This window comes from Motacilla alba, chromosome Z, assembly GCF_015832195.1.
Source record: "Motacilla alba alba isolate MOTALB_02 chromosome Z, Motacilla_alba_V1.0_pri, whole genome shotgun sequence".
NCBI lineage: Eukaryota > Metazoa > Chordata > Aves > Passeriformes > Motacillidae > Motacilla > Motacilla alba.
Window position 1 is genome coordinate 8,778,317 of NC_052046.1, and position 27,612 is coordinate 8,805,928.

Consider the following 27,612-nt stretch of genomic DNA (forward strand, 5'->3'; position numbering starts at 1 on the left):
TGGGGGCAGGCACGGTTGGTGAATGCTGACCCCCGAGATCACCGGGGAGGGTTGTGCACTCTCGGGGGGGTTCCTCAGCTTCGGGGGGACACCCGCGCTCCGGACGGCAGCGCGCATCGGTGCTCACGGTGGGATCCCCATCCCAGCGCTCCGGCCGGACGGGGAGCCCCGGGGGGGACCGCGAACCCCGGGCGAGCGGCGGGCGGCGGGTTCGGATCCCTCCCGGTCCCGGGGGGCGGCTCACAGGCAGGAAGCGTCCCGGGGTGGTGGCGGCAGATTGGCAGAGCCCTGCTCCAATGGAGCGGCGGCGGCAGCCCCGGCGGCTTCGCACCGCCTGCGCTACCGGCCCCAGCCAGCCCGGTGCGGGCGCCCCGCTCCCGCTCCCGCTGCCGGCCCGGCTCCCGCTCCGCTAGCGCCATGGACACATAGCCGCGGCGCCACGCAGGAAGGTAGGGAACAGTGCCCCGGTCCCCAGCCCGCGAGGGGAACGAGTCGCCGCCGCCCCGACTTCGCGGTGAGGGACGCGCGGCTGCGGTCAGGCAGCTCCCGGAGCTGTTTGCTGCCCGGGTGGAGAAAGTTGTGCGGGTGTGTGTGGATGTCTGTGTGTCTGTGTCCCCTCGCAAAGCAGCTGCCCGGCACTTGCCCTCCAGATCCCTCCCGGCTGCTTGTGAGTTCCCAGTGCTGCTCCCCCTTCTCCGCCCTCCGCGCCTCCGCCTTGCCCGGAGATGCTCGGGGGATTGATGTTCCTGGACTGGGATGTTCGAGCCCCTTCCCCAGCCTCCACAGACCACCCCCTACCATTCCCGATTTGGACACCCCTACTGTCCCTGAAGGGAGTTTTCTGGAGAAGGACTGGAATGCCGGGCAAAGCGTCCCCCGGCCGGGCCCCCTCTTCTCCTGGGGGGTCCAGGGAAAAGCTGCTCCCAATTAGGAGAGGCGCTGAGAGAGGCGCTTTCCCATGTGCGAGCACTGGCAGGGCTCTGCCTGCCTTGTCCCTCCTTGCCCCGGGATGCTGTGTCAATCCCAGCTTCCCTGTCCCGTGCCAGCCCCGGTGAGTGGCCAGCCCTAGGCTGTGCCCACCACCACCCTCACTGTCTGGCTGTGTCACCCACAAGGTCCCCTCCAAGCTCTGCCTCTGGGCTGGTGAAGGCTGTCAGAGGTATCCACGGCACTGAGCTAGACTTGGACATCACTGTCAGCAACTGTGACCCCACTGTGATGAGGCCTGAGGGTACCTTGTGCCTGGTCCCCATGGATGGGAAGAAGCCCAGCGCTGCAGCAGCTCACAGATGTGTTGTCATGCACACAAAATGGTGTTGGGCTGGCTGGCATTGGTGGCATAGCCAGAGCTGAGACTTCTGGGGCTGCCCAAGCGCCTCGTGTGCCAGGATGTGACTGCCCCATGTCTGGCTGCTGTGTTTGCAGGAGGAGGTGGTGTGTTTGCACTCTACCTGTTCACAGGAGGGCAGGTCGCAGCGAGGTTACAGCGTGTGCAGGGACAGGAGGTGCGCATCATCCAGCCTGGCACAGGGAAAGGATCTTCACAGGGAGCAGGGAGCTGGTGGAGGACCTCCTGTGGTAGGGACAGGGAAGAGATATGGCCACAATGCCCTCTCATCACCTATACACCCTCTGTCCCACCAACGTGGCACTTTTTGAGCAGAAACAAAGGGGGCAATATGTGCTCTCCAGAGAGCTGCCAACCTATCTTGGCAGCCAAAGTGGGGCTGGAGGTGGGGGACAGGATCAAACTGGTGACAGCAGGGTTGTGCTCAGGGCTGGATGTCACCAGCAGTGGGTGAACAGGGTATGTGGGGTTCAGTAGGGTGGTGGGGAGGGCTCCCTGGAGGGTGCAGCTAATGGCAGAGCCTGCAGGAAGGTGGAAGAAAAGCAGCTCTGGTCTTGTGCTTCCTATTCCAGGAAGAGGAACCTCACAGGGAGAGGAAAACTTGACTTGATTATATCTAATAAGCCACTTTTTCCCTGTCCCAGCAAGCTGTCCCAGCGGCGGGGGGAGGAGGATGCTTGGCCAAGTGCAGGCCCTGTTTGTGAAGGATGAATGAATGACTCACGGCGCAGTGAGTCTCCCCGGCGTTTTCATCGTGGCAGCAGCAGCAGCAGCAGTTCCCCTTTGCAGCTGCTGGGCTTATCAGAAGCTATCATGCTGGGTGGGCAGAGAGGTGGCCCACAGCTGCAGCCCACACATGAAGGTGTCCTGCATCTCCTGCCCTTCTCACGCAGCTCACCTGGGCCATTCTGAGTGAGGAAACCCTCACGGATGGCAACAGTACATGGCATCCTCACCTGCCATGAACTAGCTGAGCACTCGGTTTAAACCCTTTATTTCCACTCTGCTCTTGTTCAAAGGCAACTCCAGGCTCTTCCTGCTCACACAGGCCTCAGCCTCCCTCTGGTTTCCTGCCGAATGCGTTCCTGGAGAGCTTATTCCCCTGTGGGTTTGTGCCAACATTGTGCTTTTAGTTCAAGACCTCTTCTCCCTCTCCGATGTTTACCCTGCTATATTTATAGCTTCCTCGCTAGGTGAAGCAAGCCAAAGGATTCTTGCCTCTTCTTCTCCCGCGGGTTTGGCTGTGGAGGAAAACCCCTTGCGAGATGCTTCCCATGGGAGGGGCAGGTGCCGGCTTGTGTGTCTGCTTTTCTCCCTTTGGAAAATTTCAGCATCTCTCACAGCTTTTTTCCCCTCCTCTTGTTTAGGCATGAAAGAGGGTGGCTCTGCCCCTGCCCAAGATATAGCCAAGGGCAGAGCTTGGATGGTATGAGAGGTCTTCCCTATAGGCAACACACGGGATCTTCAGCAGCATTTGGGATGCTGATACAATGCCAGCATAAGGGATTAGCCCTGGGATGTCTGAGTTGGCTTGCTGGGATGTTTAGAGAGTTTTTGGTTTTTCTAAGTGTTCCTGTGGTTACCACAGCATCGCATGTGTGAAAATCACCAAATCTCTCTGGCCAGGGATGCCATGACCTTATGACCTGAGTTTCTACCAGCGAATCTCTCTGCACCTCCCAGTGATGGTTTTCTTCTCTCATCCAGGTTATGAAAGTAGGGAAGGGCACAGATGCCTTGCAGTAGTGGTTGAGTCTTCGCCAACAGCCAGATTTCCATGGACCATTTCCGTGGAAAAAGGAAAATTCCTCTGGAGATTAGTAACAGGTTTGCAGGGATCAGTGTGTAATTAGGAATTATCTCTCAAGTTTGACTGCTTCCCAGGTCTCTGAGTCACCCTGGCATGGCAGTGGGATGGGGTGAGCTTTGGGCTCTTTTGAAAGGTCACAGCACCTGCAGCCCTGAAGCATCTGCCAAGCTCTCCAGTACAGGTGGATGGCTGGGCTGGAATGCACAGTTTTTTCTCTCTAGTGGTACAAGTCTGGGACATGGCAAAAAAATGCTCCTCCTACTCTGGTGTTTGAGCTGGGGGCATCCAGGAAAAGAGGGACAAGAAATCTGTCAAGACCTGGTTAGCCTCTGTATTACCAGGACTGCTCACTGAGGTCACAATGGTCACATCTGATCAGCACAGCTTGGACTTGCTGCAACAGGCATTGGTCATTGCTGAAAAGGCTTTTGAGGAATTTTGGAAGAGTCTGAGCAGGGGAAGATCACGCCCACCTGCTCATACATGTTTCCTAAAGATGCTTTTGGAGAGGACAAGGAGGCTGGAGGGACCTCAGGAGATCTGACATGGTTGGACATGGGGCTGTCCCATGCAGGTGATGATGGAGGATGCTGAAAGCACTTTGGAAATCAGCCTGGGGCTCCCCAGAGGCTGCTCAGCTCTGGTCCATTCCTCTCAGTGTGGAGACAGCCAAAATAGAAACTGCCTAATGAAAATTGTTATGGACCCGCAGAGATTGCCGTATAGGGAGAGGTGGGAAAGTTCAGGGCTCCACCATCTAATGAAATCCTTATGGTGGAAAGAAAATCATTTGGGCATCTTCTGGTTTATTTCACCTCCCAAAGTGAAAACAAGGCATGCCAACCCTTGTTGAGAAGCCAGTACTGATGATACACTGAGGGGAAGAAGGGAAGGAAGAAGCTTCCAGCTTTGGTGGACCATCATCTCTGCAGCTGTTTGGGGAGAGCCTTCTGACCCATTGACTTTGAGGAGTGTTGTGCTCAGCTCAACTGAGCTGTAGCTAAGTATCGTCCCACCTTGGGGAGCTCGGGACAGGGCTCGGGGCCGCTGCCTGCCATCCTGCTGGCACCTAAGGGGTGTGGATATCCTCACAGAAGAGCACGTGGGAGGCAGTAGGACTGGCACAGCATCCCTGGAGCCCTCGGGCTGGCGTGGCTGTGCCTGTCCAGCTGTTTCCTTCCTGCGCCTTCCTGTGCTTTCACCATCCCCTTCCTTTGGGACAGAAGGCTTTCATCCTAGCCAGACCAATAGTCCCAAAGGCATATCACCAGTCCCTTTTTGATAAAGGTTGACATGGGCATCAGTGCCTTTTGAATTCAGCAATGCCATGAAAGGTGCAGTTCAGCCCTTATATTCCTGCAAAAATATATAGGGAAAACCAGAAAGGGTTGTCATGAAGGGTCTTCGTTGTGGTCCAGCTCACTGCCGTGCCAGTGTTGCGACAGAGCTCACAACAGCTGTGCTGCAACAGCCCTGCAAAGGTCTCCAGGGACGGTCCGGCCCAGTGGCACGGCGTGGTTTTTCACAAGCCGCTGTCACGCAGGGTGCCCAGGCCAGCTGGCGCCTCTCCAGACTTCCTTACAGGGCCAGGGCCAGCCCCCGGCTGCTGGGGAGGTCTGCAGGAGTCTTTGCTTTCCATGAGTTTTGCCTGAGGCCTCAAGGCTTAGGAGGAGCTGGTGGACCCAACGAGCTATTGCTCCATCCTTGTCTTGCAAGGGCCAACACGCAACCCCGGGGGTTCCTCAGTGCTTCGGCTGCTTTTGATTTTTTTAGCTCCTGCAAGGCTCCCGCTGGGCTCTTTCATGGCCCCCTTGAGGCTGCTCCACCCCATCCTGGCTTTGAGTTTTGCTGCTTCATGGCTGCAGCATGGCTGTGCCAGGAGAGGCATCCGTTTTCTCTGCCCTCCCTGATCCTGTGCCTAGCTCCATTTCCCCTCTCCAGCTGGGACTGTGCCCACAGTCCTTGCACCCCAGCATCCAAAAAACTGTGTACATAGCAAGGAAGATGAGTGCCTCCATTTCCTGTGCTGGCACAGGGAGCAGTCAGTGTGAGGGACTGGTGTCTCAGAGTATCTTGTTGACACAGCTCTTGATCTGCTTCACATCCACATTCCTCCTTCCCAGCTTTTTGCAGATATGCACTGGGTTCTCTGGCAGCTTCTGAAGTTGCCTGGTTTGCCCTGGAGATGCCTCGGAGAGCTGTGAGCTCTCAAGGCACTGAGGCTTGGGCTCGGAGTGGTCTGGGAGGATGGTGAGATGCCCAAGCTCAGATGGAGCAGCAGTGGTGCTTACACTGTGCCTGGGATGGATGATGAAGAGATTAAGGACTTGAGCAAGGCAAGGTCTGTAGGGAAGCAGCCCTGAGGTGCTGCTCTAAGAATAGGATGGTGCTGGGGCAGCACGTCCTGCTGCATCCCCAAACTATGCCCCCATGAGACATGTCTCCAGTAGGGTGCTTGATGGTGAGCCGTGCATGGAGAACTTTCTTCCTCCAGTGCCTGGAAAGGTCTCTGAGAGCTTTTTTCACCTATTTTCCCTACCTCTGAAGGGCAGAGGGATGGTGCAGCAGCATTTAACCCCCCCAAGGATATTTGGGGGACCTCACATTGCTGCTGGCGACGTGGCTGCTGCATCTCCATCAGCAGCAGCATTTCAGGGATGGCACAAATGCCTCTCTACCATCCCTCACCACAACCAGAAGAGGGTGGAGCAGAGCCAGAGGCAGCATTTGCGGCCAGCTCTATGAATTTCCAATTACCAGCTCGCCTTGCCACTGTGTGAGAGGTTCCTGCACCTAATTTTTGGTGAAACGATCCATTTTTCTCAGTAATTTAATAGCGTGGGCAGGCTGCTTGCTGTCGGAGAGCCAGCAGCAAGCACCGAGGAGCCTGTGTGCCGGGCTGCCGGCCGTAACCACCTTCCCTGGGCGACGCAGGAATGCTGACCTAATAGAAAAGACATTTAAAGAGGAGTTTTGGAGAGCAGCTCAGCTCAGATTCAGCTCATGCGCATGGCTGCTGATTGTAACAGGGCTTCTCCATGCTCCAGCAGGTCCTGGGGACCAGCATGGGCAGTGGGGGCATCCCTGATGGGAGCCAGGCACCAGGGCACAAGCCATGCCAGCCATCAATTGGCACAGTAGTTGCTTTATTTTCCGGGAAAAAAGTTGCTCTGGGGGGGGGCCATCACAAGTTTTGAACTGAGGCTGGGTTCAGCGCCCGGCTGCGGTTCTCCCAGGCTGGAAAAGCCGTCGCGTTTTGCTCTTGACATTTTCCAAATGAGATGTTTTGATTTATTCTTTTTTTTTTTTCCAATTTATTTTATTCCCTGCCCCAAGGTAATGTTTGGAAGACAAATTTAGCTCGATTTAACTCAAACCTTTTTTAAAAAGTAAAACCACTGAAAACTAAACAAGGCCTATCATTTAGAACAAAATGTTTTGGTTTTCATTTTCCTTTTGGCATGAAAAACACAAACTTCTTTTTTTTCATTTTCCTCTTGACCTACAAACAATTTTACTATTTTCTTTTCTCCTTCTTGTTCATTCCCAAGACCACATTGTGCATTGTGGCCAGGGAACAGGCGAGCCCTGGTGCTGTTCCCAGTGGGATGGTGGTCCCAGGGTGGATGCTTTCCTATGGAGACCAGAGGAATCTTGCAGAATCAAGCAGGAGCTGCTCTCCCTGCTGCCAACACTGACTCAGCTGGGAGCTCCTTGTGGAAAAGGGAGGCCCCTGCTTGTGGGTCTGTTCCAGCTCTCTCAGGGGGATGTGAACCCCTGGGCAGGGCAGAGCTGTGCTGCGGGTGCTGTGCTCTGCTGCTGGGCATCCCTACTGAGAAGGGCGAGCTCTGGCATTGCCTTCTCTCCTTGTTTATTCAGGTTTAAAATTAATCTGACCTTCCCCTGCTCAGACTTGTGCAAACACGGCACGTCCCTGGGCAGGGAGCTGCTGCCGGCCTGAGGGTAGCCCTCTCTGTACCCAGCTTGTGGCATTACTGTCTCCTCTGGATGAGGTCCCCACGAGGATCCAGGTGCTGGGGGATGGGGGGGCTTCCTCCTGGCAAAGGCAGCTCAGGCCATCCATCAGCGCACGGTTAATCCTCTGGTGAGAGCTGCCAGAAGACTGAGTGCCCGGATCAGGCGTCTCTGTGCTGGACCAGGGGGGGCTGCAATGCTTCCATCCCGGGCAGAAGCCCATGTACGAGAGCCAGCGATTGTTTCCCCAGCCTTGACCCCCTCCGCTCCCGCCAACCCAACCCTGCGTCTTCCATCTTTTGCCAAATCCCGGCTCTCCGCTCTGCCCCAGCCTCACCGGGAGTCAGCCGGGCAGGGAGTAGGGAAGGGGTGATGGAGAGCAGCACCGTCGCCAGACCTGGTGCAGAAGCAAGCACCCGACTCGTCCACCACCTGATTTTTATTTTATTCCCCTCGCAGTGCCTCGCTGCATACCACAGCCGTGCTTTTTATAGCCCCCAGCTGCAGCCTCGGCGTGCTCCCAGCCCGCTCCCCGCCGCAGCCCTGCTCGCTCCATGCCAGCAGCCCCGGCCAGGGGGGGATGGACGACATTCCCGGGGTCCCTGTGGCGGTTCAGGGAGCGGAGAGCATGGGCTGCGGAGGAGGGCGGATAATTAAACCCTAACCCGGAGCCACGCTCCCGTGCCGGCGGAGGCGCTTCCAGAGCCGCATTAGTCACCCCCGTGGCAGCCGGCACGTGCCGCGTGACAGGTCGAGGCCGAGTGCTGGTGGCCCGTCCCCCGCTGTCCCCTCTGCTGCTGCCCAGGGCTGGTTCCAGGCAGCCCGAGCCACCAGCGCCTTCCATGAGCCAGCTTGCTCTGCCGCGGAGGGGGTGGTGTGTCAGCGAGGGGGGTACCCCCGCCAACCCCTCCAGCCCCGCTTGCCCCCCAGCCTCTGGCGGGTTTACTGGAGTTACAGGGGGATTAAAGGTTCCTGCCCACTCCCCGGGAGCACTTTTACGAGCATCTGGGGCTCGCTGCTGCGTTTCCACTTCTCACAGCCGCTTCCACAGCTGGGATGCTGCTATGGGGTCCGGAGCGAGGAGGAGGAGATGAGGTATGAGGCTCTGCTGCAGGCTGCCTGCCTGGAGCACCCCTTTGCTGGGATGTGGGGTTTGCAGAGCGGGGGCGGCCGGCCAGCAGGCGGGGAGCGAGCATCCTCGCTGGGAAGCAGCGGGGGGGCCCCCGGCGCCTCACTCCCCGGGCTTTCTCCAGACGTGATTTCACCACTGCGGGGAGGGAGCGCGGCCAAGGGACAGGCCCTGCTCGCCCCGGCGGCACCCGGTTCGCTTGCCGGGGCCTTAGTCATTTGGGCCGTGGCTGGGGATGCGATGTCCCTCGGTTCCCCGTGAGGCAGGGGGACGGGGGCTTGGAGAGCCTGCACGGGCAGAGGGAGAGGGATGGGGGCGGGGATGGATGGGGGAGGGCGGCCTTCCAGGCTTGCAGCACAAAGTCCCCTCCTTACTAAACTGGGAAGGGGATCAGAAGGCAGTGGTGAAGCCAGATGTGCGCTGGGCATCTCCAGCTGAGCAGGTGGGCTGGGATGGAGCCACCCTCGCTGAGCTGATGCCTGCAACTGCTTCCCAGCCTCCTGCTGTGACTTTCCAGAGCTGGACATGGCAGCATGGAGAGAGAGGCGATGCTGTGGAGAGGCAGCGTCCTGCTTCAGGGGTGGATTCAGGGAGATATCCCAAGGAGAGGGCTTCTCCAGAGGTTTATGTGGTCCCTGGGAATGGGAATGGGATCCCATAGGGCCCTGCCATGTCCCCCTTATTTTGCATGGGCACAGGGTGTTGGGTGCCTGTGAAGTCTTGACCAAGAGACCATCCAGCTTATTTTACTTCCAGCAGACAGGCAGGGGGAGGCCAACCAGTGGAGTACCAGTGGTGCTGCCATGTGGCTGCTGCCAAGCAGCTGGAGCCTGGCAGCCTTGGCTCCATGCAGGCAGGGCAGTGGACAAGGGAAAGCAGGGAGGTGTGGGGGTGACAAGGAAGGGATGTGCAGGGGTGAGTTTTACAGAAGCACAGCTGTAATGTTAACCCAATATGGGTCGCTGTAGAGGGGGACCCTCCCAAATCTGCTCCCTCGTGGAGACAATGAGTTTTGGTCCATGAGGGATGGGGTCTCACTGACAGCACCTCATCCCTTGGGTGAGCTGGGGGTGGCTGTGGGGGCTGTGGGAAGGGAGAGCTGCTCGTGCTGCCGGCCAGGTGCCGAGCATGACGGGAGAGGGGAAAGCCTTGGAGACTCGTTCTGAAACAAGGCTGCCCTTTTCTTCTACTTTACGACTGCATTTTAATATCCACAAACATCCCGCCCTCCCCGGGCTGCTGCCAGCAGAGCCTGCATCGCCTGCGCTTGGCCTGCTGAGAAACCCTGGCCAAACCCTGGGCCCCAGCACAGGGGAGAGGATTATTTTTCCCCCCTCGTTTTTTTGTAAGATATGTTTTCTATAGCTCTAATTGGACGGCCTTGAGCCCCGGCCAAGGCAAACACACCTGGGGGAGCCTCACTTTACAGACCCCATCTGCTGTGTCGGGGGCTCTGCTCCCCGCACAGCCACTGCCTGGCCCCTTTATAGGGGAGGGGGCTGCTGGGGTTGGGGGGGTAGGACCGCTCCCACGCCAAACCACTGAGCAGCCTCCGTGGAGGAGGAGAACCCAACGAGGCAGCGCAGGGAGATGGTGCAGAGGCAGCGGGGGCACCCGGCAGAGCCCTGTCCCACAGCAAGATTCCAGCCCGGCGTGGAGCTGAGGTATCTCTCCCCTGCCAGTGCTGCTGTAGCGGTACAGGGCTCTACGCCCACCAGGGTGGGATGCTGTGGGTGGGAGATGAAGCACGTACCAGAAATGTTTTGCCCTCCTGGGGTGAAGAACAGCATGTTCATCAGGGGGCTGCAGTCCCCAAAATCTGCATGTGCCCAGGGAGGGAGGATGTGGGGGTTCCCCAGCATGTTGGGTTGTGTTTCGGGCTACAGGACCACCTACCCGGTGAAACCCATTCAGGGGCTGTTCTGGACAGCAGACAAGGGACATCAGCATGCCAGGCCACTCCAATGGCTTGCATTGACATCCAAATCCACACTGGACTGAGATTTTGGTACTTCTTCCTGCAACTGCTGGCTTTTTTGGGGCTTTTTAGCTGGGCTCTTCCCCGTCCAGTTGTTTCAGGATTGACCTCCAGTGCCCCCATTACCAGCGGGCAGAGCAATACTGGCACCCTTGTGCCACGGTCTCATGGGCTTCACCTCATATCTGTACTTAGCCATAGCCAAGAGAGCTATGAGGGGGTCTCTGGTTCACCTCCTGTAGGACCAGGGTGCATACCCTGGCAGCACGATGTGTGCCAAGGAGAGGCAGCACATTTAGGTGACACCCAGCACTTGTCTGATCCTGGAGTACATTTTTTCCTGCCTTCCGCACAGCCTCTAACAGGGGTGTGTGGGGCACAGTGCCCCCACTCCATCCTCAGGGATGTATCAGCATGCCATCCCTTCCTTCTCCACCTGCCCTGGGTCACCCAGCAGCACCGAAGAGGCATCACCCTTGCAGAAAGCGCTCCAGGTGCTCGAGGTGCCACTGACCGCTCCTGGGAGGAGCTCTGGAACCCGCTGCACCCTCTCCTCTCTGCCTGGTGCTAGGGAGATGCTGCCTGCCAAGGGTAGTACTGTGTTTTCTTGGCGTGCCTTGCCACACACACCCCCCAGTGCACCCAAGTACTTTGCACCAGCGCTGCTGACTTGGAGCAATAAGACCCAAAGTGGCAGCTAAAAATAGAAAGGTAGGATCCAGCCTCACCGAGGCCTGCTGTCCCACTTCGGGTGGATGGGGTGAGCTGTGGGGAATTACGCAGGCTGGAATGTGTCTCTCTTCCCCTCTGGCCAGGCCAGGGGATCTCTCTGTGCATGGGGGGAGCTTTGGGGCACAGCCGGAGCTGTGGTAGTGCACAGGGCAGCTCAAGCATTTAGTGAAGAATTTTAGAGCTGTCCTGGCCTCCAGTCAGAGCAGGCTGCAACGGGAACATTTCGAAATTCTTTTGGATGAGGAAAATTCCACGGGCAGCCCCCCTCCAGAGAAAGTTTGGGATGGCTGAAATGTTTGGAGTGAGAGGCTGCTTGCTTTTGTTTACTCTGAGCTGTAACATTGGAGGGGGGGAATCCAAATGAAAAAAGAGAGACAATAGGAGCCTGTAAACAGAGCTGGCCCCGAGTGGGGCTGGGGCTTCTCTCCAGCACTGGGGAAGGAGATGTGTCATCACACTCCCTGCATGGCCCTGCTTTCCCCCTCTTGGATACAATCACACTTAATCTTTCAGGACTTGGCTGGGTTTTTTTCCCCTAGCGAAAAACGAGCTGGACGGTGTTTTTCCAACCTTCTCAACTTAGGCAAGGCTCAGCCCCCATCCCCTGGCCCTGCACAGCAGCCCCCATGTTTTCCCCTTCTTTCCACTTTTTGCCACGTTTCCATCTCATTTTGGCTTGGGCACTGCCATCTGATTGGCTTGGGAAGAAGTGTGGTGTGGGGCATGGATACTGCCCCCAGTGAGGTGTTTTCCCAGCGTCTGTTCCTGCCATGTGCCCTCACAACCAGCTGCCACCCCTGAGCCTCCTCCACGTGGCAAATTTGATGACCTTAGAGGTCTTTTCCAACCTTAATTATTCAATGATTCTATGAAAGCAGGTAGGGTTGACTCCAAGCTTGGAGAAGACAGGTCATGGTTATCCCACCAGGTGAAGGAGACTGGCACCATTATCCCCACATCACACATTGTTGGGGGTCTGCAATTTCCATCCCCCTGCCCCTCTCCCACAGGGACACTGCTGGTGGTGTGCAGGAGGTTAATGGGACACCCTTTGCTGGTGGCTTTATTAGGGCCACCCCTTGCTGATGGCTTTATATGGCTGCCCAGGTGGTCCTTAATGACTCCTGAAATCCTTCTCTTGCCCAAAAGGGATTTTGTTTTGCAAAAGGAGCGACAGCAAATTGCTAGCTGGGGGAGCATTTGTGTAAGGTGAGCTGTTTATTTTGGCCCTGCTGCGTTTTGGCTGACCCATGCGCCTTCGTGCCTCAGGGATGGAGCTGAGCCTGATGGCTCTTGGGCTCTGGCCAGCTTTGGAGCAGGGGGAGGGAAGGGGGAGCATTGCCTATGGGGGATGCTGTGGGGCCCTGCTCCTGATCAGAGTTCCCAGCCCCAGGCTGGAGTTCGTGAGGAGCATCAGAGGGAGCTGGGTGTGCCTGGAGTATTCACAGGTATGTACATGTATGTCTGTCCCCTGCATTTGTGGATGCATGCGCTCTTGTATCAGGTCCAGGGCCAGCTTCTGGGGGAACTTTGTTCTGGGAGGTGCAGATGGTCCTGGGGGAGCAGGCTGCAGGCTGGTGCCCGGCTGCTCTGCCGTTCTGGGAGCTGTGTGCTCTCTTAATTCTCTGCCAGCCTGGGCTGAGCCCAGGAGCAGAAAAATGTCCCAAATCCCAAAATGTTCCTGGGACAGGAAAAGCCTTTCCCACCCTGCTGTAATCACAGGGTGGCCCAGCTCTCTGCTGGCAGGTCCCACCCCTGTCCCCAGATCCAGCACTGTGCCCATCCCTGTCCTGTAACGATGTGCCAAGGACAGTGGGGATGCAGCACCCCCTCCCACTAACTTCCATGCCTCCACCCTAAAAATAATCTCCAAGCTGTAAAGAAACCCACCAGCACTGCAGCTACAGCGCTGGTAGGTGTCTTTACAGCCGGGAGATTATTTTTAGGAATGTCTCTGGCACGTGGCTTTGGAGAGAGGAGTGTGGGGATGGGGATGGAGAGGGGGGCGCCCCTTCTCTCCCCCCTTGGAATGCAAGTGCTGCCAGCTGGCACAGTGTCAGGACTGCTGGCTGCTAACAGAGCCCTCGCTGTTTTGGCCCTTGCCGATGCCTCCAGTTACAGCCGGGAGCCAGAGACTTCTTCCTGCAGGATGGAGCAGAGCAGAGCGGAAATCAGGGCGTTGGGGTGAGAGTTTCCCGGCTGGGGTAGGAGCAGAGCCTGACCTCCATGGTGCTGCTGGCATGCTGAGTTGTGTAGGGGCCCCCCAGCCCCAGGCACCAGGAACTGCTGGCAGCTGCTGGCTCCACAGAGGACAGAGGTGACCCTTGGGTTATGGAGGGGTTTGGCCTTGGCTTTGGACACCACTGGGGCTGGGGTCAGCTGGGTATCACCAGGGGGTTGGTCTAGTTTGGATGGAGATGTGCATTGTATCTGGCTGTGGAGATAACTGGTTCCCTGGATGATGACAGAGTTATCCCTGTGTTTGGGCTGAGCTGGGGTTAACCTTATGCCAGGGTTCCATTTGGTTTAGCCCCCCCATTTGCACTGTGTAATGCCCTGACTGGGCTGTGCTGAGGTCAACCCTGACTTTGAGCTAAGCTGTGTGTCAACTCCACTCCTGAGCTGTGCTGAATTTAACCCCACATTAGCATGGCATAACCACATGTTTGACCTGTGCTAGGTCCAGCCTCACATTTTTGCTGAGCTGGGTTTAGCCCCACTCCTGGGCTGGGCTGAGTTTAACCACACATTTAGACTGCACTGGATTTAATTGTCCTCCCGGGCTGGGTGGAATTTAATTCTCCTTCTGTGCTGTGGGGTATAATCCAATATTGCCCTGAGTTAAGCCCTGCATCAGTGCTGTACTGGGTTTAGTCCTATGTTCAGACTGTGCACGGTTCTTATGGGACTGCACTGGCCTCACAGAGAAAGGCTCCAACTGGTTTTACTGGTTTAACTGGGGTAATTCCAGTGTGCTGGGATTGCACTGGCTGTAGCTATGCATGTGTGTGTTCTGGAGCAGCCCAGCATCCATGATACCCCCCCCACACGCAGCAGGCATGGGGGCCCATGCACCCCACAAAGTGGTGCAGAGGAAAACAGTCCTTTTTGAGGCCCCCAAGGCAGTGGGGTGAGGGATGGTGGACAGTGCTCAGAGCATTGCCCCCGCAGTGCCCAGGGTGGGCAAGGTATTGCCTCAGGTGCTGCTGCTAGTCCTGGAGACTGTGCATGGCCCTGGTGGCCCTGGTAGGGGTGGGGGACTTGCTTCCCTCCAGCACCCACTGCTGGGCTTTCTCTGGGCACCCAGGGAGGGTGCCAGCAGCATCTGGGGGAAGGGGTGGCTGTTGCAGGGAACCATCCGGCAGTGGGGTTGATGCTCCCCTCACAGGCACACGTTCATGCAGTGAAGGTGGAAGTTGGCAGTGCTGCAGGGATGGGGTGATTCCAGAGCCCTGGGCAGATCAGCAGCCACAGGGAGCTCAGACCGTGCCACGGCTCCTCAGAGCGAGGCATGGTGCTTCTGCAGGCCTGTCAGGTGCAGAGGGATTAGCAAGGCACAGCTCCAGAGGCACAATCCCCACAGGGAAACAAGGAGAGGGGAATTCCTGTGGTGCTCTGCATTTCAGCACAGGACATTCTTCCTACAGCAATCACTGGCAGACAGAAGAGTTTGTAGTACAGGGCCAGGGATGCTTCCCCAGCTCAGGGGATGCTCAGAGTGGTGCCATCTCTGGGGCATTAGAGCTTTGGGCCTCTGCCTATTGCTTTTTGCAGGTGGATGACTCCCATCAAGGCCTGGCACACGGTAGGCAGAGCTGCCAGGTGCTCTTGGGTTATTTCCCATATCTCTGCTGCAGCAATGCTGCCCTTGACCACCCTAGGAAGAGGTTGAGAGGCACCCCAGCTTTCTGTGCTCAGTGGGGAGCATCCCAAGTCTTCACACTGCCATCTGCAGCCTTGAGGCACAGTGTCATCTACTTCTGTCCCTGTCCTCATCACCCCAGCTCTGTGTGCAGCCCATTTGCTTTGAAGAGCAACTTCAAATGAAGCAAAAAAAAAAAAAAAAAAAAAAAAAAAAAAAAAAGAGGAAAGAAAACCAACAACAAAAACCTAAGAAAACAAAACCCAATGTCTTTCAAAGCCCTGAACACAATGGAAAGTTGGCTTCCCCCAGGAATCTGTGCTGGGCTTTGCCAGGCCACGGCAGGGCATGGCACAGATCAGCTATGCTGAGGGAACTGTCACACCAGACGTGGGCATTAGTGCCGATGCACATGGCCATGATTTTGAGGGAAGTTTTGGCTTACAGCACTTCAGTTTACATGCAGGAAGGGGCTTATGTCAGGATTTCTCCCCACCACTGCCCAAAAACTCTTGCATGAGCTCAAATGGTGCCCAGCAAAACAGCAGGATCAGGGAGGTATGACGAGTGAAACTTTACATTTCTGGCTCACACCCACGGGTGCCAGAGGCTGCCTGGTCACCCTGGCCATGCCAGTGACAAATGCATCCCGTGCTGAGGGAGCAGGGTCCAGCACTGATGCCCTTCTCACCAGGACCAAACCACTCCCCAGGCTGAGCAGGGTCCCTCTGCCCTGGCTGTGGCAGCGCGATGTCACCCAGCCCCGGGCTGGCGGGAGGCGTCTCTCTGGCCAGGATTAGCATGAAGGGAGGAAGAAAAGCTCTGATTGTTCCCTCTGTCCCGGCTTGGCTCCAGGACTACTGTGCCGGGACTCTGTGTCCCCAGAATGTGTCACTGCTAGTGCAAGCATCAAGGGATGTTTTCTCTGCCTGTGTACCCATCTCTGGGCGTGTGGAGCCACCAAGGAAAGTAGGCCTGGCCACTCACACGCTTGTGTTCATTTACACGCCTGTTTTTTTTCTCTTGGCCAGGGAGTTTGGTAGCAGAAAATAAGGGGATCCTTTCTGGCCAGGCTGTCTTGTAGCACCTGGCCCCCTGCCCTGCTTCTGCACCTGGGGTAGACGAGGGCTCTGGGTCTTCTCTGGCTCTGTGGCTCTTTCCCCTTTTGTTTTTGGCTTTGGGCAGGCAAGAAAGGGCTTGCTCCTTCTCTCTGCAGTGATTCTGTGTCCCCAGGGATAGTTTTTGGCAGTGCTCATGTGGGTCATTTACTGAGTCAGCGTGTCTGGAGGGGCTCGGTGCTGCCTTCTCACGCTGCGCTGGCAGGGGGTGCCCCTCTGAGGCAGGGGAGCTCTTGGGGGGCTGGGGTGAGGATGGGAAGCTCTGGGAGGACCCTGGGACAAAGGGTGATGAAGGGTGGAAGATGAGGACTGGCCATCAGGAGGAGCAGTCTTAGGGTTAGGTTTCGGGTTGCAGTTGGGGACCACTAGGGTTGGGGGTCTAGGTTAGTGGTCCCTAACCAGACTTTAGCACTAGGGTCATTATGGAGACAGGCTGGATACCCTCTGCAGTGTTTGAATGAAAAACCAGGGTGTCAAGATAAAAAATTATTTTATTTTAAAGCTGTTTTTCTCTCTGTATGTTAACACACTCTCCCTTCTTCCTGACACACACACATACACCCACTCCCCTTCCTCCTCCCCCCAGAACTATTTCTTCCTATTCCTTCACTCTAACCCACGTGGTTTTTGGAGTTATTTTTGGTTGCTGCTTTTAAGAAAAAATACACTCATTTTCGTCTTCTTCTTCTTTTTTTTTTTTTTTTTTTTTTTTTTTTCCACCACCAAAATATTTTACTTTCAGGCCAAATGTTCCCAGTTACTTACCAGCATAGTTTTGGCAGAGACTTTTTGACTGATATTTCTTGGGAACATTTCTAGGGTGGTTTGGTAGGAAAAGCTTATGACAGTCTCATGAAATTATTTACATTTGGGGATTGTGTTTGAGGCTGCTTGGCATGCTCAGAGAGGGGTTGATGTGGGGTGCCGCACGCCTTCCCCCCTGCAGCAGATTGCCTTGTAGCTCTTGCTTCCTTCGCCAGGCGGTTTGGTCCGTGGCCATGGGCAGTCGGCCACAGGAGGGGAACTGGCTGCTGCTCTGGGGTGCCTTTGCTGGGCTGGAGCATCCCTCCCTCCACTCTCTCAGCTGTTCAACCCAGGGGGACACATATTTATGCCTACAGATTTATGCCTGCTCTTGGGGCTGGCAGGGAGCTCACTGCCTTATGTGCCCTCAGACCCCGCCTGCAGTAGGGAGCAGAGCCCAACAGTGTGGGTGTAAATAAACAGGACTGTCCAGTTGTGAGGGGAGACTTCTAGGGAGAAATCATTCATTTCTGACTGACAGAGATTGTGTGGCACTCCTGGTAGGGACAGTGTGATGCTGGCCAGGACAGATGCCCTGGGGTGATGCTTGCTGGCACAGACAGATGGGGCTGGGATGGACAGGGTGACACTGGCTGAAATGTCCTGCTGGTGCAGGACTCTGCAGGTGGGTCTGGATGCTTTAGGGTATTGCTGGCTGGCACAGAAAGAATGCTGGATGGGGAGGATATCATAGAGCACTGCTGGCTGTGATGGACAGGCGGATGGTGGTAGGGCAGGACAGGGCAACACTGGCTATGTTGACCAGGATGGCACTGGCTAATGAGCCCACAGTGGTGTAGGTTGGGATAGAAAGGGCGCACATCCCTGACTCTGCATCCCCTGCCCCTCTCACTGGTGATCACTGAGTGTGAGGAAGGGGTTTCAGCCCCATTCTCCCACAAATGGAGACTTACCCGGACCAGCCTCACAGTGGGTGCAGGCATGGGCAGTGATGTGAGACTTGCTACAATCTGAGCTATCACAGCCCTGCTCTCCCTGGCTGTGTGAGCCTGTTTAAATCTGATTGCTGTCACCTCCATGTAAATGCAGGCCAGAATTTCTCCTTGGTCCCTTCCCACCCCAGCTGCACATGCACAGGTCTCTGGACCACCCTGGGGTTGGGAGCCAGCCAAGGCTCCCAGCCCAGGATTGCAATGGCAAAGAACCCTTAATCCCCGCAACCCACACAGCCCTAAGCTCCTGGTCAGTGTTTGCCCCCTGCATTCCTGCTCCAGGCATGGGGACTGCTCAGCAGCCAGGAACCAGCTGTGACTCTGGCACAGACACTGCCAGATGTCCCAGCTGGGGTCCTGAGATTCAGTCCCTGTTCTGTCCCCAGCAGGATGGCATGAGATGAGAGGGAGATGCAGGATCCAAGGCCCTGCAGGAATACTGTGGGCTGTGGACTGTATCAGCTGCCCCATTGCAGGGAATAACACTCTCCTCCTCTTGTCTGCCTCCTCCAGATGCACAGTTCCATCCCAGGCCTGGGCAGGGTGATGATGTTCCTCGCAGCAGCCCTGGCATCAGCGTCCTTTGCTATCCCTGAAGACTGGGGAGAGGAAGGTGAGATCCCCACCAAGCGCCCCTGTACAGCACCCCTCCCCATGTCCCAGGCATGAGGACCTTGAGGGGACCCCATTTCCCCCAGACAGGAACAAACCTACCAGGGCTACGTGAAACACAGCCCTACATCCTACAGTGATGGCCAGCCTGTGTTTCTGCTCATCGCCCAGCCCTGACTGGGACAAGTCCTTACTGGTACCCTCTGGTGGTACCTGCATGAAGCCAGAGCCCATAGCCAGTGCCCATTGTGGGATACAGCCCCAGGGGCTCCCCACCTGCACCCCCAGGCCTGCCGTGGGCTGCTGTCGAATGCTAACACCCATCTGGGGATGTGTGTCCCTCCAGGCGTGCAGTATGGACAGCTGGGGACAGACGTGACCCTGTCATGCCCTGGTGTCCATGCCAGGTAAGTCTTTTCTGTGCACATCAAGGGATCTATCCAGTGGGATGGTTTACAGGGTGGGCCTAGGCATCCCTGTCCTCTCACGCAGCCTGCCTGGTTTCTCCTCCTCAGCTCACCGGTGCGATGGAGGCGAGCAGGTGCCACGGCGCTGCCAGAGGGCTCAGCCATCCAGCAGGGATCCCTGGTGCTGCCGAGCGCCAGCCTGGCCGTAGTGGGAACGTACAGCTGCCACAGCGAGGATGGCAGCCTCCTGCACACTGTGTCCCTGCGTCTGGGGCGTGAGTAGCATGCCTGTGGGCTCTTCTAGGGGGTGTGTGGTGCCCGCAGCCCAGCCAGGGGCTTGCCAAAAGGGGGCTTGGTGTCAACACAGGCATCCCTGTGTGCTGGGTGGGTTGCGGGATGGGGGACTCCTCGCTGACTGCTGTTTCCCCCGGACCCCAGATCTGCCTGGAGTTCCCTTTGTGTCCTGCCGAGCATCTGACTATGAGAATTTCTCTTGCTCCTGGACCTCCAGTGTGGAGACCTTCCTTCCCACCAAATACATCACCACATACAGGTGAAGTATCCCCTCAGGGCATGGAATAGGCTTGTTGTGGTGTGAGCTCTGGGTCACAGCCAAGGATAACCACCAGATCCATCTGGCTATCCCACACATGCCCTGGGTTCACCTCCTGCCCCAAGGACCATGCTGCACCCCAGAGCAGGTCCTGTTTTGGGTGAGCAGAGCACCAAGGATTTGCTTGCTCTCCGTGGGGGTCTCAGTGGCACTGGGGGGCTGGCACAGGCAGGCTCCCTCCCTGCTGACAGCTCTGCCAGCACCAGAGGGGCAATAACAGAGAAACAGGTCATCTGCAAGCCTCCACTCTGCGGCATGCTTTGGGATGAAAGGAGCCCTGACAGCATTGCTGCTTCTAATTATCCCTGCAAGCCAAATTAACAGGAGGCTTTGAAGTCCAATGGAGCTCATAAAGCACAGCCCTGCTGAAAGCTGCAGGAGCCGAGGGCTTGGTGCGGAGGGGGCTGAGTGCAGCATCAGGGCTCCACAGGGAGGGGGAGTGCAAGCATGGGATTTGGCAGGCTTTAGTGGGAGGGTGAAGCCAGGCTCTGGGGAGCTGCTTCTATCAGTGTCTTTGCTTCTGTGTGATGAAATCCCAGGCAGGGAAGGGTGTCCCATTTCTTTTCCCTGAGATTGCCAGCTCCTGTTGCCAGGCTGTTCACTAGAAGAGCTGGACATGGTTCTGGCTCTTTCCCCCATGCTGTCACATGTGTATGTCAGCGTGGGAATGTGGGGCTGCTTTGCAGTGTGGACTCCTGTCCCTCCTCTGGGTCATGGTGGGGTTCACTTTGTGCTGCCCCCTCAACCTAATCATCTGCTTTTCCATCTGTCTCCATGGCAGGAAGAAGTCCCTGACAGGCGAAGAAAAGCGGAGGTAGGACTGTCTCCCACCCTGCTCCTGCTCCCTAGGGACTAGCCCCCATCCCAAAGACTCTGCTGCTGTTTTAAGCAGGGACCCTAAAGCAAAGCTGGGGGTCCCCATCTGGGAGCCAGCTACTTCCCAGCTACTCTTGGAGTCTGGGAGAAGGGTTTGCCTCAGGGAGAAGGGTTTGCCTCAGGGAGGGACCTTCCCAGGCAGAGTGTGGAGCTGGGATAAAGGTCCCTTCTGTCATGCTTAGAGGGATATGCCAGATTCTGGAAGGGTGAGTGCAGCTGAGCCTGAGGGGCTGCCTCCTGCACCAGGGTCTTGGCATGAGGGTGTTCCATGGCACCTCCTTGGCAGCATTTGGAAACTCTGCATGGTGGCTGGGTAGGACGTGTCACCAGCCTGCCTCCCTGTCTGCAGGAACAAGAATGGGCACGTGGGGCTGTGCCTGCAGGATCCGTCCCGCCCCGGCACCTGCACCGTCCACAGGTCAGAGTTCTGGAGCTCCTACCGCCTGAACATCACCGAGGTGAACCCCCTGGGCTTCAGCTACCGCCTTCTTGATGTCACCATGCAGGCCATCAGTGAGTCCCCAGCCATCCATCTGTCTGTCCCACTGTTTGTCCATCCCTGGGCAGTTACCTGTGGGTGACAGCAGGGAACCCTGCACCCCTGTGCACGGCACTGCAGGGTGACAGGGGCTTCCTGTCCTTTCCCACACAGTTAAGCCAGACCCTCCAGAGGGCTTGGTGGTGAAGCCCATCCCCCTGGCCCCGCGGCGACTCCATGTGAGCTGGAAGTACCCCTCCTCCTGGCCAAAGGAACCCCACTTCCAGCTAAGGTTTCGCCTCCAGTACCGACCCGTCATCCACCGTTCCTGGTCCGTGGTAGGTGTGCAAGGAAAGGCAGAGCCAGCACAGTAGCAGGGTGTGCATGGGGCCTGGCAGAGGTGCCCCTGCCTGCCCCACAGCTCTCCTCTGCCTGGCACAGGTGGAGACGGTGAATCTGTCTGAGGTTATCACGGATGCCTTCGCCGGGCTGGAGCACGTGGTCCAAGTCAGTGCCAAGGATTTCCTGGATGCGGGCAATTGGAGCGAGTGGAGTGCTGAGGCCCGGGCAACACCAGTCAGAGGTGAGAGAGGGACAGGCTGCAGCCCCCATCAACCTACCACATTGTGCCATCCCTCCCCAAAGTCCCTCCAGAACTCTGAACTTCCCCTCTTCAGTCCCTTCCCCATGGCACTCATTCCCCCAAATATCAACTGGAGTGAGTCTCAACTCCAGGGCCACTTAGGGTTGGGAGGCAGAGCTGCAGGAGGACAAAACTCCTCAAATCTCCCAGCCCATGTCAGTCTGCAGCTGTGCTGATGCCATTTGGGGATTGACCCCCACTGACTTGGGACAGAGAGGGGCTTCCAAAGCACCATTAGCACCTCAATGGCAACCTTGGGCTCGTGGGACCTCTGGGGCACAAAACACCCTTCCACACTCCTCTCTGTGGGTCCCTGGGGTGCTGCATATGCTTTTGGTGAGTGTTTCCATCCCTTCTGTCCTTCCAGACCTGGTCTCCACAGCAAGTGAAGAAACCACTACAGATGCCAGACTGGAGAGCCTGGCTGAGGAGCCCTCCCAGGCTCCCAACCCTGAGCCCATCAGTGAGTAGAGCTAGGGCTGGTGGGCAGGAGGGCCATGTGTGTTGCTGAGAGCAATGGGAAGGGTCTGCTGCCCCAAGCCCATGTGTGGCTGGGATGTTGGAGTGTCCAGGAACTTGCTATAGGGTCCCCCAGGTGCTGGGGACTGTGACATCCCTCAGTTGTGACAGTCTCTCTGTCCCAGATCGCAGTGACCCCTTGGAAAAGATGGCCGTCCTGGTGTCCCTTGGGATCTTTGCCTTCTTCATCCTGGCTGCTGTTCTTGTCATCACCATCCTCATCTGGTAGGCTGGCTTTGGAGAAGGAGGGGCTGTATGACTGCTTCCCCATCCCATCCTGAACCCTCAGCATGGAGTGCCCTGTGATCCCCCAGCCCTACTGCGGGGTCCCTGCCAAAACACACTTGATGCCCTGTAGGGTGGTTTATGCTCCCCTTGCCCCTGTGCCACACCAGTGCCTCTTCCCAACACACTCATTACTTCCCAGCCTGCCTGGGCTCTTTCTAATAACCTTTCTCTGAATCCCCTTAAAGGTCCCAAGAGACCTTTCTCTGAATCCCCTCAAGATGATGCTCCTTCTAATGTCATCCCAAAGGCTCCTGCTGGAGAGTCTCACACTCCAGAGTCAGCACAGACATCCTTTGCTCCCTGGTAATCCTGTCCCCAGGTCCCCTCTCATCCCGCCACCATGGGATCTCCCTGCCATGCTCTGGCTCTGCTGTCAGTCCCTGTTCCCATCCCAATCCTGTTCTGTCTGCTGACTAGTTCCTGCTGTAGCCCTGGAGCTGACCCACTGGAGAGGTTAAGCTGAGCTGGGCACAGCTGGATGGAAACACAGCAGGATCACTGGGAATCTGGGCAATCCTGATGCCCAGGGAGGCTGCTTGGCATCTTCAGCCGCCATTGCTCTCATCCCCAGGCTCCGGGTGAGGAAACATGGCAAGGACAAGACCAAACCCAGCTTTTTGGTTGCTGCCACCCACTTGAAGGCACTACCAAGTGAGTCAGGGTGCAGAGTGGGGAATGGGGGGGAATGTCGGGCAGGGAACGCGGAGCATGGGGCAGGTCAGTGTCTCCAGTGTCCCCCTTGACCCCCTGTCCTCTCTCTCAGCAGAAGCTCAGATCCTGTAGTGAGCCCTGGCCGATCCCTGCTCCCTGCACCCGCTTGCCCACGCGTGGGACTTGATGCCACTGCTGGCCCCCAAGGACCCCACGCCTCCTGGGTCACCCCACAGCTGTGGAATTGCTGGAGCCCCCAACACCCTGGGGTTGCAGGATGGATCCTAAGGAAAGAGGCTCTGCTCTCAGGAGCGTTGGACTGCCTGAGCCCACCCGGAGCCAGCTGGAGTCACTTCAGGCTCAGGGTGACAGGCCAGCTCTGCCTCTGAGCGCTGCTAAACCAATGGGGATAAGACTCTGAGCCAGCCCCACTTCACTGCCTAGTGTTGAGGGGGACCATGGGTGTAGGCTCCCGGGGGTGCCGGGCATCAGTGCCAGACCAAGGAGTGCTGATCCCTGCCTGTCACCCCCCACCAGCTGCCAGCAGGCAGAAGAAAACACCCCCTGCCCCTTCCCTCTGCCCCAATCCCCCATGCTGTGGCTGGACGGAGCAGAGATGCCAATAAAGGGGATATGCCAATGCTATCATTGGCACTGTCCAGGCAAAACCCCTTTGCAGATGATGCTGGGCCAAGGGCGAGGTGAGCTTGGGAATGGTCCTTGCAGGAGGTGCACAGGCAGCAGGGCTGCCTCCCAAACTGTTCAGCCCTCTCCCCAGGTGCATGCAGGGGCTGAGAGAGACCCGAGGCTAAGTGCCAGAAGAGGATGCAGACAGACAGCTGTGTGGCACATCTCCCCTGCCCTCACCAGCATGACAGCGGAGACAGGACCCTCTGCACAGCCCCCTTTGCTCTGCATGTGGCCCCCTTGCTGCACCTCGACCCGGCCCCTCTAATGGCTTCCATGTGTTGGCACCTCCAGACCCCAGTGCTCAGTGCCAGCAGCCCAACGAGATCCAGATGGAGCTGGGTGGAAATTCAGACAGCGGCAACGCGTGGAGCACGGGGAGCAGAGCCAGTGCAGGGTGGGGACGCACCTGGGTCCTGGGGCTGCCTGTGAACCCACGATGCACAGGGAGCCTGGACGGGACAACCACAAAGGGTCCTTGTGTGGACAGGGCTGGAGGGAGCTGGGGCAGGCTGTGCCTTTTGCAATGTGTTGTGTGCCCACAGGCTCCCTGCTGCTCTCACTGGGTGCCCTGGTTGTGGGGTCATGAGGGCTCTCCGTGCTTGGCTTTGTGGGGTTGCAGCCCCTCACTGTCCCTCATGAGCACAGACACGCTGAGTGAGAGAGATGGGGGTTAGCTCTCTATCTGCAGTGTGCTGCTGGCCTGGCACTACCCCTGGACCAGAGCAGAGCTCTCCATAGGGCAGGTAAGGCAGGTCACCAAGCTGGGGAGGTGTAAGGAGCCAGATCTTGCCTGGACTTCCAGGCTCAGCAGCCACATCACCTCTCCCAGGTGCATCCCATAGCTTGACAGTTCCAGCTATATCACAGTGCCATCATCCGCTGTGCTCTGGTCCCCAGCACCCAACCCAGCCAACACACATTCTGCTGTGTCACACAGTCACCCTTGTCATGTCATGGTCACCCTTGTCTCTTCTCAGTCCCCAGCATGGCATGGGCAGCCTTCACCATTGGAAACTTCCTCTTACCACCACCAGATCTCACTCCTCTGCCGCTATGGAAGGGATCAAGGCAGTGGTTGTCCAGAGATGCTGTAGAACACAGGTGATGTGCATCCCATAGCTGTGGCTCCAGTGATGGCAAACAATTTAGTAAGTTCCCAGCATCTGGTTCTGGTTTAGAGACTGATGCCTGCTTGAGATGTAGCAGCACAGCAGCCAGAAAATGGGAGACAGCAGCTCTGGCCCCTGTATTCTGCCTGCTTTTAAATCCAGAAAGTCCATGCATGCTCCAAATAGAAGTTTGTTGCTGCTGTCTGGGGAACCCATAGATCTGTTGTCCCTGTGTGCCAAGCCTTGTGTCCCCTTCCTTAGCTGGTGCTTGCTTGGCCAGGCAGTAGGGACACCCAGTTCTGGTGACCAGGGCAGCTTGAGGGCAGGAGAGGCATGTCTGGTCCTCATCGCTGCATCCTGCTGCCCATGGCCCTGGAGGGTGACCCCTTTGCTCTCTGATGTAAGGAGTCATGACCTGCCATCCATTTGGCAGCTGGAGATACCAAGAGCAGGCAGGGGGTCTGCATGCCACCAGGGAGTCCTGCCTGCCTGCACTGCAGCTTCCTGCTGGGATGCCCCATGGCTCAGTTCCCTGCCCCAGCAGCCTGTAAATGTGACACACAAGCCTTGGGGACCCAAAGGAAGGGCAAATTCTGTGCTTTGGGGAATAAAGATGCTTGGTGCTGGGTGCTGCCCTCCCCGTTGCCAAAGGGGAAGATGCACTGGTGCTGGACGTGGGCAAACAGGGCTTTCCAGCGGACTGAGAAGATGCAAGGGGAGGGCTGGGGTGAGCAGCAATCTGGAATAAAGGAGAGGGATCCAGATGCCAAAATCAACTTTGTCTTCAAGCCGTGGAGAAGAAAAACAGGAAGGGACCATGAGACCAGTCCCAGCGCCAGCACCTCCCTGTCCCACTGCGGGGCCAGGGCACTTCCTCCAGGCTTGGGCTCTCTGGTGGCTCGCACAGCTGCTGAGTGAGCAGGAGGCTTCCTGCTGCAGGCTGGAGCCCTGCCTGGACGCACCCTGCCCCAAGTAGGCAGAGGCACATCCAAACTTGCCTTTGCTGCCATATCCCACCCACCCCAGGGTGGATGCAGTGCCAAGATCACCAGGGGAGCTGGTACAAGCCAGGCCTGGAGATGCTGAGAATGTGTCAGGCCAAAGCAGCTCATGGACTGCATCCACATGAGGTAGGGATGGGTCCAGCTTCCTGGCATGGAACAGGGACCAGCCCAAGCCCAGCAGGAAAAAAGTGCAGGAGAACATGGCCGGGGATATACTTGGTTTGAAAAATTCCCATCAGCCAATGCTACACACCAGGGAGGGTCCCCAGCACTGAGACACAGAGACATCCATATCCACTGTCTCCATCCAGCACAGGCTGACCAGATCGTCTCAGGCAGGGGCTTGTTTGGGAAATCCATAGCTTTGGCAAAAGATTTTGCAGCAGGGCACTCACTGGTTGTGGGTGGTTGTGCAGCGCTGCCTGGGCTGTTTGACTGCCACCAACCCTGCCAAATTTCTGAGCTAGCCCTCAGGATTAGCCTCCTCCTCTCCCTCCCTCGCTGCCAGGATCAGCCCGTATTTTGCAGGGGAGGAGGCGAATTGCACAGGACTGTGAAGCAAAATAGTCTCAACTTACCTCTCATGGCTGCTTCTGCTTCCTTCTGTGCCAAACCCTGAGCCAAGGAAAGAAGGAAAAGCAGCTTCAGCAGAATAGCCATGAAACATACATCCATCTATATGTCCTGAGATGATGCAGAGAGCAAAGGGTACATACACAGTCAGTGGTTCAGCAGGGAGGGAAGGAGGATGCATGGATTGAGGGAAGGAGACATGCAGATGTATATATGGATGGGTGGATCAGTTGTCAGAGGGAAGAAGGGACAGATGAATTTATAGATTAATGTATGGATAGGTATTTGGACATTCAGTTACCATGCCAAGCATCAAAGATGCTCACTCTGCAGAGGCTGACTTGTGAAGAGGGATGGAAGGCCCATGGGCAGAGAGCAAGGATTGTGTTTGGGAGCAAGTCTTGGGTGTGACCTATGCACGCAGTCCTCATATAAATGGCACCACAGCTGGCATGAGGAGACAGAGCCTGAACTGTCACCAGTTCAGGTCCTGAGAGTACTGGGGAGAACGTGAGCCATCTCCACAGGGATTGCATCCCCCTCAGGAACCACTTCCATCTCACACTGCCCAGACACTGAGAGAGTAGGATCAGCAGAGACTATGCCCGCAGACACAGTGAATCCAAACATGAATGCTTTAAAAATGTAGTGTTGAGAGTTCACCTGACCATGGCTTTCATCTCACCTCCATGTGGATACCTCTGCCTTGGAACTTGCTAGAGATACAAGACTGAACCCATTAGAGACCCCTGCAACCCCTCCATACTCTCTCTTCTTCATCTGCCTCCCTTTCTAGCTGCCACAGGCCTGAACATTCCTTGCTCTTCTTTCACCTGCCAGGCCAGATGTGGAGAAGGGAGAGACCTGAGCCTTCTCTTACTGCTGCATTGTCAGCTTCTCCCTCCAGAAATGGGTTGTTTCTTTTTTGCTTGCTGGGGCTGGCCCCTTCCCTGCCTCCAGGAAGCTTTTGGTGTTTCACAGATGGGAAATGCCAGTAATAGCCAGCAGCATAGCTCTGCCCAAGCAGCACTGCTGCTTGTGATGCTCCTGGGAAATGGCTGCTCCTGGCTCCAAGAAGCAACAGCAGCAGCCCACAATTTTCCTGGTAGCTTTTTTTTTCCCTTTTTCTCTCTCGCTCTCTTTTTTTTTTTTTTTTTTTCTTTTTTTTTTTTCTTTTTTTTTTCTTTTTTTTCTTTTTTTTTTTTTTTTTTTCTTTCCAGCTCTGGAAACAGTCCTGCTGTCCAAGCAAAAGTTCCCAGTGTTTTGTGTTCCTGCCCTGGAGTGTGGTGTCACTAGGGGACACGTGCTGTGTGCCCCCCATGCGCACATTTCTGAGGACTACACCTCCTCAGGACTGCCATGTTACTTGCTCAGAGGAGATGATCTCCTCCCTACCCCATGGTAGGAACTCCATCTTCTCCTCCAGCTGCAGGTACTAAA

The 27,612-nt window shown here is 56.7% G+C and overlaps 1 protein-coding gene across 4 annotated transcripts; it reads left to right on the forward strand.

The window, feature by feature from the left end:
* The first annotated feature begins 293 nt into the window (after positions 1 to 293).
* On the forward strand, positions 294 to 27,301 carry IL11RA (interleukin 11 receptor subunit alpha). 4 transcript variants are annotated; one of them, XM_038125164.1, is made up of 13 exons: positions 294 to 449; positions 18,223 to 18,322; positions 18,668 to 18,728; positions 18,837 to 19,003; positions 19,167 to 19,281; positions 20,123 to 20,155; positions 20,567 to 20,730; positions 20,870 to 21,033; positions 21,137 to 21,278; positions 21,706 to 21,801; positions 21,983 to 22,082; positions 22,717 to 22,796; positions 22,909 to 27,301. In XM_038125164.1, exons 2-13 carry the CDS (start codon positions 18,223 to 18,225, stop codon positions 22,926 to 22,928), a joined length of 1,242 nt encoding a protein of 413 aa, XP_037981092.1. In that variant the 5' UTR covers positions 294 to 449; the 3' UTR covers positions 22,929 to 27,301. The 4 variants fall into 4 exon arrangements, with proteins under 4 accessions (XP_037981092.1, XP_037981091.1, XP_037981093.1 ...); XM_038125163.1 differs by lacking the exon at positions 294 to 449 and adding an exon at positions 6,908 to 8,228; XM_038125165.1 differs by lacking the exon at positions 294 to 449 and adding an exon at positions 9,907 to 9,926.
* Positions 27,302 to 27,612: the final 311 nt, after the last annotated feature.